The sequence below is a fragment of the Melospiza georgiana genome, chromosome 4, assembly GCF_028018845.1.
Source record: "Melospiza georgiana isolate bMelGeo1 chromosome 4, bMelGeo1.pri, whole genome shotgun sequence".
NCBI lineage: Eukaryota > Metazoa > Chordata > Aves > Passeriformes > Passerellidae > Melospiza > Melospiza georgiana.
The window spans coordinates 44,455,294-44,470,864 of record NC_080433.1 but is presented as its reverse complement, the minus strand read 5'-3'; the positions used below and the strand labels follow the sequence as shown (position 1 = coordinate 44,470,864).

Sequence of the window (15,571 nt, the reverse complement as noted above, 5' to 3'; positions counted from 1 at the left end):
GTCATACGTCATGCATATTAATGAACTCTACCACACTATTTTGCATTGGGCTAAGAGACTTTTCCCTGTTTACAGCCTTTTGCTGGAATATATCAAAGAACCAATATCTAAGTTTCACCTAGAAACACTAAGAAACTATAAAAGGCTGTCTGTAACAAGAAAGAACTGAATTATCACATTACTGTAATAATTAACCTACTGGTAAAAAGACCAAGACCACAGCAACACCTCAGAATTTTCAACTTAAAAGCAGCAAGGGGAATAACAACACACTACTATAATACATAATTAGATGATTTGATTTTTAAGCTTCAAGCCACCACTTCAGCCAGGAAATCTGTAAAGCAAATGACAAATCACAAGACATTGTATTTCATGTGATTAGATGGCATTCTATTTTTAACACTTCCGATTAACAGATGGAAGTGGAGTTTTTCTTTCCAAACTGCTTTAGTCATCATAAAGTACCAACAAAGATGTTAATTAAACAAATTAGTAAAACAAAACAAAAAAAACCCAAAAACGTGTGATTCATGCTCATTCTCTACAGCTATTTCTACAGCATCTGACAAAATTACCATTTAGTTGTATCAACATATACACATGTACACCACTACAGGGAAAAAAATGTACCAGGTCATCAGTACAACTTGAATCCCTCTGATCACGCTGATAAATATCACCAAGCTAAATTTATACCACTATGTCCTTGCACATTACCCCAACTGAATATTTTGTTCACCAGAATAAATTATTTCTGACGTGTGAAATATCCTCGTGTTTCAGCCCTCACGTCAGGGAGAAGGCTCTTTGGAAGCAAGAGCACACGTAAGAGTGGACATAGTTCCCCTATTTCCTCTCCACATAAAATCATTGAATAGTCTTGCTTAACATTTCTTTAAAATAAAATTTGTATTCCTGTGTAATTAGTGATTTATACTGGAAAAGTGTGCACTTGTGAAAGAACGAGAGTATGTAAAGGAACTGTATAACTATAAGAAATACACTAAGTAGACTGACAGCTGATAGCTTGATATTCTAAATTACTATACCCATATTTAATTTGCCGAACTAATTTACTCACAATTTAAAAAAAAAAATCCACCACTGAAACTCTGCAGAAATCCCCACAAATTTTTACACTGAATCAGTAAGTTTACGTAAACCATGCTGACAGAAGTGAGGTCTAAAGAAAAGTTTAAAATTAAAAGGGATCACACTACCTCCATTGGATGCTAAATATAAAGAGCATAAACCCTCTCTTTCCAGTCATGGCTGAAGGAAACTTTCCTTCCCTAAGACGAGCCACGAATCTGAATCACAGGACAAGCAGGAACCATCTCTGGAGAAATGAACGGTGCTGAAACAGCACTTGATCATGAGAAGAACTTGTTTCTTCCATCTTAAAACTACTGGACACCACTTTTATAACAGATTACTAAAACATTAAAAATTTACAGAGGGAGCCTTTCCTCTTCTCTTATTCTTCTACCCCAGTTGCAAGGCACCTTCATAGGAAGAGAATAATATTCTGCCAATGATCACTGAGGGAGAGAAGGATAGACAAATTTTCCACACACTTCTCTTATAGTATATTAAAGTCCCTACAGTGAAGGATATTAATCAAGGATATGGAAGTTGTCTCAGTTCTGAACTTTTTCAATTACGACTTAACACAAATTCTCCAAATCAAGCAAAAATGCTGTTTTCTTCACAGGGTATTGATTGGTATATTTACTTTGGACTAAGTACCAAACACCTTAAAAGGACCTTGAAGATACCATGTTTTCTTGCATCACTTATTTCATATTCTGACTGCATCACATGATGTGCATGATAACTGATTCCTCATCTGACAGTAGCACTGAAACCTATACAATATTCATCCCAAGTTGTGAGCTATTCCTCCCACCACCATCTTAATCAGTTTGAGAATAAATTCTCATCCTCAAAGTAAAGCATTTGAGAATTTTATCACTGTAAACAAACATGACAAATACTACTATCTGTAATAACTACATAAAAAAGAGAACATTGTCTGCCAGATTTCTCAATTTAAAATATTTCTCACACCGTTACTATATTGGGCTATGTCTAATTAGCGGATTTCCACTCCCAGTTACACCAAAGCAAATCCAACCTGAGTCCATTAACCAAATTATTTTAGAGTCACCGAAGGACAATCTGGCTGTATGCACATATCTAATAGCATCTATTTCTGAAATGATAGGACAGATCATCTCTGTGTCATTTGTGTCAGAGCCATGACAAAATCCGTTTCCCAGATGAATAAGTGACAGTGAGAAGGCTGTTTTCAATGGGAAGAGGAAGCGAAGAGCTGGCTTGTTTCCATGGAAACACTAGCAGCATCAGGCAGAACAGCTGTAGAGGAAGAGGCACAAGTTAGGAAGGCAGAAATCTTGCTGATTTTACCTCTCTGATGTCAGTACCATCAGAAACCATTTACACTTAGGGCAGATCAAGCTAGTTGATTATACATCATGTATTAAGCTTAAATTTCCAGTCAAAATTTTAAAAGCCAGCATGCCAGAAGTAAATTAATAAAAATTATTTACAATATGATTTGGGCAGGCATTGTATGCATGAAGCTACAGAGTGTATGAATATCTGTAACACTAATGCAGTATGATTTTTGTCATTAGGAACATATCTAGATGTGTCTTTAAAAAAGACAGCTCCCATAGCATAAATGCTTCAAGCAGAATGACTATTTCTCACTAATTTAATGTAATTGAATATTTTCTTACATGTAAATAAATCCAGTGTTTTCATTACCAACAAAAGGAATATACTCTTTGAGGTGTCAACCTTAACTAATTCCCTTGAGCCATTATTAGACAGATGTCTGCCTAACTAATAATTGAATGGTAAAATCTAAAATATACCTGCTTTCCTCATTGAATAAAAGACAGAGTAAAGATTTCCATTTATGTATTAAAGGGCTTCCTATCAGTTAAGATAGCACACCTTTGCTATTCACTATTAATCTACAAACATATATTCTGAGATCAATGTACCTCCACCACTCCATTCACAGTATTTCAGACTGATGTAGCAGTGTTATTTCCACCAAAAATAAAACCTGTCTTTCATCAGAACAGGCAAAGCCCTAAAAATATAACTCACTTCAATCATTCACCATAGTACATGACAGGCTTCCTAAATCAAGGCTTTCTTGACAGGTATCAAAACAGGTATCTAGGTACCTGGAGAAAACATAAGCAAGCCACCACATAAAGACCTAAGTTATCTTTGTTAAGAATGTTCTCCAAGATAATTTCTGTATCTTTAGCCTCCAGGGAATCTATAAAAGCCCATTCTTCCCCTCTCCCACTCCACTCATTTCAGCTGATTCTTCACCTCACCAAATGTCCAAAGCTGGTGTAGATGCAATGGGTCACTGAAAGGAATCTCTGACAACTAAATATCATATAAAGCAGTAGAGGGGGTGGTATTTTTTCCCTCCAAAAATACCACCCACTGCTCAAATACAGTTCCCCATGTCACTATGAAGCAGCATCAGTATCTTTAAGAACACTTTCAAGATATATCTTGATGCCCAGACTGCAAGGCTATTGTGGGTTTATTTGCATTGCAGTGAATATTTTACTTACAGCAAACTTGACAAATACTTGCTAATTAGGATTTGTATTTCCTTGTGCACCAAGTAATGATGATCTTTCCTAGAGATAAAAACCATATCAAAGGGGCTGTGTAAGCTGCCTTCAGCTGCTGCAAACAGCAGTGCCAGCTCAAGTGCCCTGGGCCATGCTGACTCCCAAACTGCTTAACCACCCCACTGGCCCCTTATCCACTAAGAGATTCACAGTCTCCCCCAAAACATTAAGGATATATAGCTATGGACCTGGTGAATTTCAGGGCCATTTTTGCATTCCTGCACCCAGTACAGGAGTAATCTATAATTCTTAGGAAAAATCAATGACAAATACTAATTACATCTTTAAACAGCATCATTTTACAGCTATTATTCAAAAGTAAAAAGGCTTTAGAGGTAATTACTTTGAAATATGATATTTGAGATGAGCACTGGCATTCCAGTCCCTGCTGGACACCTGCAGACACTTTTTGAACTCAGCACTTAATATTGCCTCTTGTGCTTTCTTACAAACTACTTAGATGTTTCTTTGCACTTTACTAATGCAAACAAGTGCCTGGCACCTAGGAGCCACTGGACACCAAAATCACTCACAGATATTAACCAACAAAACAGTGCACAGGTTTTAGTCAGATAAGGTGTCTGTTTCAGACAGGTTTAAACCAACACACAAAGATTCAGTCACCCAGCACTCCTCCTCCTGTGAGAGCACCTTATGCCAGTAGATTTCCACATCTACATTAACAACATTGTGTCAAACAGCCTTTTGTGAATGATCGTTCCATTACGTGTGGAGTGAAAGGAGTACGGCTGCACTCTAATTTCATTTCACGGTCTGTGAAATCCAAAACGATAATATGCAGACAGAAATAACGTTCAGACCTAACTCCTAAACTTGGGAAACAAAGGGAAGTGTTGCAGGTTTCAAAGCAATCATATATACATGGATTGTATTTCATATTTACAAACCCCATGTTTAGTAGATGTCACTATCTGACTACCAAACTGCACGCACTAAAAGTTGAATTTTTTTAGAATCTCGACTAAACTAAACCTTCTTGTCAACAAACTAGTTCCACTATTTATATAACATCACTGGATGGTCTTGCTAGAATAATCTTGTGCGTGCACTATCCCCAAAGAGGTTACCATGGCAACTTATATTTGAATTTCTATAAATTTCTATTTTTAGAGATCACAGTTTCAAATAAAGAAAATCACAAATATTAAGTACCATTTCATTAACAGAAAATACCCTATTTTTATCAGCATCATAATTCCCAAAAAAAGACACTAGTGAACCTAAATCAGTAATGCTAAAAGAAAATAATTATCACAGTTCTTAGGAAAGTTTACCACTAAGCAGCCCCACCATAATCTCAGTGGTGTATGAGTCAGTAACTAACACTGTGAGGCAAAGACTGATGTTCACAGAGTTTTGTCTTGATTTCAGTAAGCCCAGGATTTCACTCAAATGTTTTCAGAGTTAGTCATCATCTCAGCTGACATAAAACAAGAATGTATTTGCCAGAATACTGGGAAAAGAAGGGCTCTCGTTTCAGGTGTGGAAAAACATAATGTCTCATTCCAAACTAGGGTTACCATCACTTTAAATTACTGTGCTCAAGAGTGCTTACTAAGTGCATGCGAGTCCTTAAATACAAATTCATTTTAATGCTTTAAAACTCACCAGAAATTCTCAAAATTATCTCCCTACCTGAAAGATCAAGTGTAGATCTTCAGAAAATGAAATTACAGACTTAGACGCGCTGTTATTATGGCTCTGACACTGCCTTATTCTGGCTGCCTGGGTTTGAAATCACAATAAAATCTTTAAAACCAGTTAAGTTATAAAAAGGTAAATACTCTTGTCTTCGAAGACATTAATACTGCAGTGCTGCAATTTCCTACTATAGTATTAATTACAGTATTCATTTTGTAAACTTGAAATATCTTCACCCAAGCCACTAATGGTTCAGGATGACCTAGTACAGATGGAAAATTTGGAAAGCAAGTGCCTATAGCTCCTGACTGAAAAGCCAACTTCAACTCCAAGGCACAACAGCATGCCTACCTTCCTACTTCTCCTGGTATCTTCCATTTAACACTTACTCCGTACTCCTCAGTTCTCCAGAAAAGTTGAGCAGGAAGATTCTCTGTCATAAAAGCTGCAGTTTTGACACTGTCAGCAACTTTCCACAAGACAGTAGGTGAAAGAAAACCTGCAGGGCAATCACTGCTCACACTACAGTCTGTCAGGTAAATGACAGCCACGTTTTCTTTAGGATCCCGACAGCTGAGATGCGAGTATGCTCTGAGGAGAAAAGATAGACACTTCTGGTAACTTTTCTTCAGAACCCATTCTTTATTGAAAACATACTTTAAGAATCAACTGGAGCCAGCTGTTGAGGGAAAACATACTGGTACGCAACCTTCAAAAACATAAACAACGTTGGCACTCCGTAAGTGACAGTAGTAAGTGTGAGGACCTTTACTTTCAGTTTAACTTACCTCAATAAGCTCATAGGGTGAGCGGGCAGAAACTGCATCATGCCGTGGGGTACAATTCCAGAAGTCACTAAACCACAAACTTAAGTGCACATCTATGAGACTGCCAGCAGAATAAGTGGAACTGATTAGGAGATTACACCCACCATAACTACACTTTCTGCAAAAATGAGGTTTAGCTCTGAATACTTCATGGAAATCCTGATAAATACGCCACAAAATACTTATTGCCATTTTATAATCAAGCATTTCCTGTTACAAGTCCTTTGTCTTGTATTGGAGGGAGGATTTGCTGGTGGTTGCTGTTCTGGTTAAATTAGAGACACCACTGCATATTTCTCTCAAAGGAATTACAACCATTTGTTTGCTACAAAGCCCTGAGTTAGAAAGCAAACCCTCATCACCCCTGACAACTGCAATGAAAAGATAGAACTAAAATCCAACTCATCAAAGTATGAAGTAGTGAGCATAAAAACCTAAAACCCCTATCTAAGTAAAAGAAAGTCAGTATGATCACTTACTCTCTTCTCCCCAGTCCCTCAGTCACTGAGCCAGTCAGGGTCACCCTGAGAAATCAATGGAGGAAGAGCCAGGGTGACCCCCTGTCACATTTGCTTTGTTGAACCAGGATCACCTACCAGTGCAGACAGAGCAAAGCTCAGAACGGACTGAGGTCGCTCTCCGGCGTCACTGTCACCACCTGACCCCAAACCCGAGACCTCAGGCCACCTGCCCCGGCCCCAAAGGCAGTTCACGCAGGCGCTCAGGGAGGATGAGGATGCCTTGGGGCTGCTCCTGCTCACACCCACACACAAACAGGTCCACCAGTGAGTGAGTCACCCCCTCCACACCCCACACAAGCCAGGGGGTGACTCTGGGCTCCCCTGCAGGCTTCTCGGGGCACAGCTCCCTCCTCAGCCCCGCACACTCCCATGGGAAGGACACTGGCACAGCGGGACCCCCGTGCTGCCTGACATTGCCTGCAGCTGTACCGGGTTCAAGCATCACCACCCCACGCGGGCCGATGTCCCCCTTGCAGCGGCCCACCAAAGCATCCCTTCTGCAGGCAGCCCGGAGCGGGGCAGCCTCCCCGCCATGCCGGCTCCCGCTCGGGCCCCAGCAGCCCCGCGGCCTCCGCAGCGCCCGCTGGGAGCGCCGGCCGGCGGCGCTTACCCTGGCGGCGCGGGACGAGTAGGGGTCCTCGAAGAGCGCCCACACGCGGGGCTGCAGCCGCCGCCAGCGCCCGCCCTTGCCTTCGGCGGCCGCCCCCACGTCCTCGATGCCCAGTCTCTTGGCGGCCAAGTCGTCGTCGTCGCCGTCGGGGGGCGGCTCGCCCGTCAGCAGGTCGGGTGCCTCGAAGATGTCGAGGGCCTCCTCGGCGTCGCGGTGCTGGCGGTAGGTCATCCAGCAGCAGGGCTCCACGTCGGTCTCGTCGATGCCCCAGAAGGCCAGCTCCTCCTCGAAGAGCGGCCCGCAGACGTCGGCGGGGCAGTGCAGCTTGCCGGTGCGGTAGTAGTTGAGCACATAGGCGAAGACCCCCGGGTGCCGGTCGAAGAAAAACTCGCTGGCGCCGCCGCTGCCCCGGGGGCTGCAGCCGCTGCCGGGCTCCGGGCAGCCGCCCGCCGGAGGCAGCGGCGGGTTGGGGGGCGGCGGCGGCTCCTCGCCGCCCGGGGACTCGCTCTGGGACTCGCAGGCGAGCAGGGCCAGGCGGGTCCCCGGCAGGGTCTTCAGGGTGCTGCGGTAGGTCTCGTGCCGCGTGCCCCCCACGTTGAGGATCACCCTCTCGTTGTCCTCGAGCTTCCCCATCGCTCCGGGTGGGACATGACTGGGGAGAGCGCGGGAGGCGGCGGCGCGGATCGGGAGGGGGGCGCGCCGGTCGCTGGGCGGGGGGCAGCCGGTCGCCGGCAGGTCCGCGGGGAACGAGCCTCTGCCTTAAACGCAAACAGAAGAAATCGAGGAGAAGCCCCACAAGCACCACCGCAGGAGGACCGTTCCCCGCGGTCACGGCCTGTCCCAGACCCCTCCCGCGGACCCGCACTCCGGGAGAGCCCTCCCGGCCCGGCCCGGCACCCACCGCCGGCCAGCTCCGCTCGCTTTGCCGCGAAGGGCTGTGCCGCCTGCCCGCTCCGGGCACAGCTCCGGGCTGCCTCCCGCTTCCCCTGGAAGCAGGCTACCGAAATGGCACTGCCGCTGCTTCGACCGCCTATGGATCCGCCACCGTCCCCACCCCCTTCTCCCTCGCGGGGCTGTGTGAACCGAGCTGATGGAACAGAAAGTGTGCGGTTAATTATTTAATGGGCATCTATCTTTTATTGTCCTAACAGCTTAACCAGGGGGAAAAAAGAAGGCTTAGATATTTTTCTCTTCCTCCCCACCCCCACCGTGGGAGGGAGGAAAGGGCTGCTTTTTGGGAAGAAATACAGAGCACCCCACCAGCGCAGGCAGCAGGCATACTCTGGGAAAAGCTGTCTGTGTGGAGCTCGGCTCGCTACTTTCTCAGACAAATCACGAAGGCGAGCGCGCATCTCGGGGAAGGGCAGGTGGGCTCAGCCTCCCACTCCCCGCCAGCCCCGCGCTCCTCCCGCCGCCCCGCCGCTACCTTTGCCGGAGCAGCGACAGCGGCTTCTGCCAGGCGAGACTACTTGTTGTGGGTTCGGGTGTTTCTCCGCGTTCAGGTGGCTGTTTCACCTCCCTCCGTGCTCAACTCCGACAGGCGTAACAGCGGCTCCCGCCGCCCGCGCGGAGATCCCGCTCCCCGCATTTTACAGGGGGGATGCGGCCGTTCCACGTCGGGGCTGGCAGCGGGGACCACCGGCGGAGCGCAGAGCCATGAGCGGGGACCGGGACGGCCGTAATTCCAGTGGCGCTCCGGGAAGACGAGCCCAAAGGTGAAATCGCTCCTCATTTGGGGCCGCAGCTCCGCCCCGGGGCGGGGGCAGGGCGGCCGAGCCGGCCCTACACACCCCTCCGGTCCCGCACTGCCCGCCGGGGGGGCGCACGGAGGCGACGGCGAACGCAAACGCTGCATCTTTCCCGAAAGGCACCACCTCCGCTCCTGATACATGGGCATTTGGTTCACTCGCGTAAAGCACGCGGGAAGGGAGCGAGGCTGAGAAGAGCTCTTTTTCGGAGAGATGCGGGGAAATGAGCCGTAGCTACAGGTGGCTTTGGAGAGGGGCTGCCCGGCCCCAGGAGGGTCGCGGAGCGCCCGCAGAGCCCGGCGGGCGGGCAGGGATGCCGGGGGGTGCCGGCACCGCGGCTGCGGCGGGCAGTGAGTGCCCCGATTCCGGGGAGCCCCAGAGCCGGCTCTGGAGCCGGCCGGCAGCGGGGTTTGGGGATCCGGCTTAAGGAGAGGACATCCAGTTCCCATGTCGGCTAAGAAAGATAAAGAGCCGTGGGTGCACTTCAGAATTCGTGCGCTCCATAGGTATGAGGTTGGGTGTGGCAGAGGGGATGGAACTTGAGAGTCCTCTATAATATGGGAGGGAAACCGATGCCTGTGCACTTATAATATATGAGAGAGTCCCATATCTCTGCCTCCAAGCCAGCTGAGTTATTTTCTACAGCCTACACTGCTGCCTGGTTTCAGCCGGGTTGGTAAAAGGGAAAGAAGCTTCCAGTCCCAAAGAGAAGATATACAACATAAGAGGTGATCCCTCTTGCTGCTTCCTCAAAAGAACAAAAAAGTCTTCCTCCACGCAAAGGGTATTTCCTTGCCTGAAGGAGGGCAATGAGTGGAATAATGGTGTCTGAAACGTCCTCCTTCCGCATCAGAGCCTGTGGCTGGGCACTTACTGGTGTCTGGAGGGCAGGGTTCTGCTGGAAGCTATGCTCTGAGGACACTCTGCTTAGACCAGATTGCTTTAACCCAGATCTGTCTATATGTGGCATCCATGATGTAAACACAGGCTCCCAAAGCAGCAGTAACTTTAAGAAATGGGTTTTGCAAGCTTTCTCCAGATGTACATTTTGAAGTTCCTTTAAAAAAAAGAGTAAAATCTATCCTGCCAAAGCAGATATAATCAGTTAGTGAAAACCCTTGGAACCAAAATTAATATTCAATTACATAGTTGTAAGTGCAGTGGAAAAGATTCTACCATCCTAATGCCACCTATGGCCTCTCATGCCGTACTTGATTTTCTTTGCAGATGGGATTTTTCTGAAAAGGGGACATAGAGAAGGAGTGAGTAAGACAAAAGGAATATCCTTTGTCTTCTCTCTGACCTATAAGAGGTTTCTGGAGAAATGCAACACATTAAAGCTCTGCAGCATTCATCCATTATGGAAAACCATAGGGTGGCAGTAGCTGCCAAAACACTACACAAACTGTATCATCACAGAGTACCAGGACTTCCTTCTGAACCGTCACCATCTGCTCAGGTCCCACATCTGTGCCCAAGTTAAGAAGCTGAACCCTCCAGAAAAAAACCACAAAAAACAAATCAAAAGCCCCAACAATACCAAAATCAACAACCCCACCCCAAACCCCCCCAAAAAAACCCCTCACAACCCACCCAAAATTCTAAGAAACCTGAGACTAACAAGGGTGGCATCTCATAAACAATATCTTTACAGTCATACCTGTAATGCCATTGCCATGAAAAAGGCATTTTTTTATGAGCAACTGGTTGGCACTTCAGACTTATGAAGCATGCAGGGGGTTTTATTGCGTGGTGGAAATAAGCAATAGAAAGAATTTTTCCAGTTGGTAAGAAAAGGAATGGTCTCTTCCAGAATATAATAGTCCTTCAGTCATATAAAAAATTTCACATTCTATAACTTGTCTGTTACTAAATATAATGCTGTTAATTTCTCTGTGTGTCATTCTTCCTTGTAGTTTCATAATGTGGCAGACATCTCAATGAAGGATGAAATTATGTTAGATGTTGACTTTCCAGAGCTGAAATTTTCTTGAATCACAATATCCTACATAGACATAGTGACATTTATGAATTAATTTCCTCCTTACAAGAGTTTGACCTGAATTTTTGCACTCCTCAGTGCTTCCAGTAAGAGTGAAAGCATGAGACATATGTAAGAGAGAGAAATGTGTCTGTGGAGTGAGCCTTACCATGAAATATGTCTACAAAGGGAAAAAAAACCCCAACAAACCCAAAAGCTATTTACACACATGCTCAAACATATTCATTTAAAATATAAGTAAAAACATTTCTGTAGCTCAGAATTTGGGGCTTTATTTGAGGAACTGAGTGATACTGAGCAGTGCACAACTGATTTTCCCTGCTGGCTAATAATTCATTTACAAAGGGAAAGGTCCTATGTTATGGTTTTCACCAGCAAAGCAATAAAATTAGATGTAATGATCACTGTGAGAAAACCCGGGCAAATGAGCATTTTATTTACTGGGAGCAATCATTCTTTGTGCAAGCTTGAGTACTGAAATGCAAACTCATTGGGTTACCAGCTGTCTAACAACAAGAGTAAATGGAAGTAGGGATTTGCAAAAAGAAAAGCAAATTTGAGGACAAACACAGTTTACCTCAGCTAAAGTCGTGCTCTGAATCACCTTCTGGAGGAGATGTGTCCCTGTTAACTAGTGGGTCCCTGGGAAGGATAACCTGGCCAGATAACATCTGCCATCCTGAGGAGGACATGAGGGGTTGAAGCCACCAAGTTTTTCTAGTGCAGATCACTATTTTGTATTATTCATATGATGTTGAATTGGGAAACAAAAAATAATCAATTTTACAATCAAAAATTATAACTGAAGACAGTGAAAAGATAAAATATGAACTATTTATATCAATCATTAAGTAAATAATTTTAAGTATCCACTGTCATTAACATTTTATTAAGCCTCTACTTGTTTCTTTCATGTATTTTGTTATTTTCCGTTATTATTTATAATCATCTCTACTCTTTACAATTAAATGTACTAATTCATTATACATCTTGCAGAACATGGCAGCCACATTATACTGAAGTACACTGATGATCAGTCAGAATCTTACTCTGAAACTGCAAAAAACCCTGAATTAATTGATTAAGCAAACATCTCTGAAATAAAACTGTAAGGAGCCATGGTGTAGTTAAATTGGATGAAGCTCAAAACAAAACTAGCAGAAAGATCATTATTATTGTTTTTAAATTCCAATATAGGATTGCATTTTTTAAGGCAATTGAGACAGAAGCTTGTTTTGATCAATAACACATAATTATTGAAAAACGTCTTATTGTAGAGAAATATGAATAAAAGTAAGATTGGACAAGACAGACGTACAAAATGTGAAAGCTGGGATGAAGTCAGCCTACTCTTAGTCCCACACTAGCACACAAGAGCTCTCCATATGAGTGGCTTTATACAGACAGGTGTGCTTCATATGCTTTCTCTTACATTTCAGCTCCCTGTGAAATTCTGGGGAATGTGGTATCTCTCATTAAAAAATGAAAACCTGGAAAAAGTTCTTGTATATTACACTTATCAAGGAAATTAAAAATAGTGAGCACAAGACTGGGGTCCTCTGAGAAGAGATGACGCAGTAGAAAAAAGTACAGATGAGCACTAATTGCATTGCCTAATAATCCCCCCCTGCCAGTGGTGGGGATGGAATTCTAAAGTGTGTGTACATTTAAACTGGCTTTGGGTTTCTCTCTTCAAAAGAAAGGCAGAGGTTGGTGTCCAAGGGTCAAAATCCCCCACCTCAGTATTGTTTTGCCTGGGATGCTACATGAACAGACATGGACAAGTGCAGCCTTTCCAATAGATCACCTCCTCCAGGCTCACAGAGGTTCAGATCCAAGGTGCCTCTTCTCACAGGTACCTGCTCTCACCTGGTGAAACTCTCCCTTACAAACTGTCACCACTCCACTGTTCCTTTAGATCAGGGGTAAATAGCACATGGCCTTTGCCCAATCCTCACCAGAATCTTCAAGTCACTGCCTTTTTCCTTCATGACCCTGGGGTGTCCTTTCCCGCCCAGTACCAATGCCAGAGGCATTAGCAATGCAAGATGGTGGAAGGCAAGATTACTCACCTGCTTCTGCTGTGATTCAAGTGTCTTCGTCAGTGCTGATTCATGTTTGTGGGATGCAGATTTTCTCAAGAGCTTTAGGATATTACATTCTGCTTATAAAAGGAGATATTGCCTAAGGCTCTGTCCACACTTACATTTTTTAGTGTCCAGTGCTAAAATAGTTGAAATTAATTTTTTATCTATCCTGAATATTTCCTTCAATTTCAGGGAAAGGTCAGTGATGTGTTTTTCTCATTTGTAACTAGCCAGCACATGAAGCCACTTCTAAGGGTCTGGCACCTCTCAGCGAGACAGTGTCTTTGTAAAGACTCATTAGGCAGCGAGAGCAGTACTGAGCTCCTCCACAGCCATTTACTCCTTAGTTCAAGTGTAAATACACGGACTGAGCTTCTTCCAGGTGCTCTTAGTACTTAAGGAGACTGAAAGAAACAGGTCTTGGAATGTGCTCGTCAAGCATACAGAGACCCAAGAGACAGGAAAATGAATGCAGTACCTCCAACAGCTCTCAGGTACAAGCTTTCCTCATTCAAAAGGAATAAAGCTTTCTGTTTCTATCTGGAAAGTGCAGACAGATGGAAAATGCAGAAATGCCAAAGCCGTGTATCTTGTCTTATAACATGGCCAGCAGACCCAAGGTAGCCTCCACCAACTTGGAGGAGTTTCTGTTTGCTGTCAGTCTCGTGAAAATTTTGGGGAATTCTGCTTCTAAAATTTCTGTGATTTTCCATTTATTATCCCTCTCATTAATTTTAACTGAAGTTTTTGGGCAACACATAAATAATAAAACTTCGTGTCATTATAATGAGGTCCTCATCTGGTTGCAAGTGTTAAGCATTCATATAATATAAATAATGAAGAATCACCTAGATTGCAGGACAATTAGGTTTCTTCAGCTACAGAAGAGCGTGCTCAGAAAGAACTAAACTTGTTTAAACAGAAGTGCCTTATTAACTAATTTTAGAAGTCTCATCAGAACAGAGACCAAAACATCCCAAACCAACCACAACCACAACAACCCTAAACAAAACAAGAACATCTGTAACACACTTTGCTCTGAAACATCTGTCAGTTTCATTTCACCAGCAAAGACTGTATCAAGAAACACCCAGTTTATAGAGGACTGTATATGTACCACTAAACAACCTTGCAAAGAAATTTAAAGTGATATTTAGTTTCTAAGTCTTTGAAGTGATTGAACTGACTTGGATGTATTTTGTAGGGGAAAAAAATGAAAAAGAGACCTTTAAATTTGTGTTTTGGTAAATTAAATTATCTATCATACAGCATACACTCTATCTACTACCTAATTGATATCCAAGCAGTTATTGAACAGCTAGTGTGTGTTTTTAAAAGATTAGGTCCATTCAATAAAATATTCTGGAAGGAGTCTTATGATCAGTTAATTCTAACTTTCAGTTAATTCTAGCTTTTACTAATCTTCTAAAATCAGTTCAAATCTGAGACATAATCTACATATGACAGTGATTTATTTGAGGAAGTCAGCACACCCTCCCTCACATGCTACCAAAAGCAATGGAAACACACTATAAGGAGCACAGAGGTTTTCAGGTGACTGGCATTGTTACACCTAGTTTCTGTGTTTCACCAAATTTCAACTGGAAACCTCATCTATCATCTTCCTCCTTCCCATGACTAGCAATCTCCATTCTTTTTTGTTAATTTTTAGGAAGAGACCATAACACAAATGCCTCAAGAATGCAGGCATATGCTTTAATACATCATCTTCTGAAGATGTTTACACTGATGATCATTGAGGCAACCCTGGAGCAGCAGTGATTTAATTGATTATCAGTGTATAGAGGATACTTTGTAATAATAATTTTCTACTATTGATGCAAAGTTTAATAATTCCGTTTTGCAACACTTTTGTCTTCCCACTGTGAATGGCTATAGTTTACCTGTTAGAAAGGCAACTCCAAGAGTTTGAGGCACAGAAGTCTCCCACAGAGCATCACTGACCGAGGCAGGCAGATTTGAAATCAGATGCCTGAGCAGTATGGGAAGCAAAGAGGTTTCTTCTTAGTTTCTGCAGTCTCTCATGGCAGACCCAATCTCAGTGCATGCAAGCTTGATTAATTTTGACTGCCTCCATTCAGCTGCAGTCAAGTTTTTCCTCTCCAATTTTTTTTGTGCTACTTTGCAGACAAGATTGCCCAAATCTGGACTGAGCTGTCTACTGCCATGGAAACAGAACAGCATTCTCAAGAGATAAACACAGCATCTCCTCTGCTTGTGCTGAGGTCTTGCCTGCCAAAGTTAGAGGTGCTGCTACAGATTTCTGCTATGACCCATAAACTGGAACCATTACCCTACCAGACAGGGGAGACCAGATAGGAATCACCAGATCCACTGCAGACAGCATCATCAGCATTTCCTCCTCAGAGACAAGGTGCCAGTGAGCCTTAAACAG

The 15,571-nt window shown here is 43.8% G+C and overlaps 1 protein-coding gene across 9 annotated transcripts in view; it reads right to left on the bottom strand.

Annotated features, from left to right (window-relative positions):
* Positions 1 to 8,060, bottom strand: part of KCNC2 (potassium voltage-gated channel subfamily C member 2) — a 99,648-nt gene extending 91,588 nt beyond the window's left edge. For 4 of the 9 annotated variants that reach the window (XM_058022658.1, XM_058022661.1, XM_058022663.1 and 1 more), the window contains exon 1: positions 7,319 to 8,059. In XM_058022658.1, coding sequence (XP_057878641.1) covers positions 7,319 to 7,951 — 633 coding nt within the window. In that variant the 5' untranslated portion in view covers positions 7,952 to 8,059. Of the gene's footprint in view, positions 1 to 7,318 lie in introns of all 9 variants that reach the window. The other 5 variants (XM_058022657.1, XM_058022659.1, XM_058022660.1 and 2 more) reach the window with 3 other exon arrangements.
* Positions 8,061 to 15,571: the final 7,511 nt, after the last annotated feature.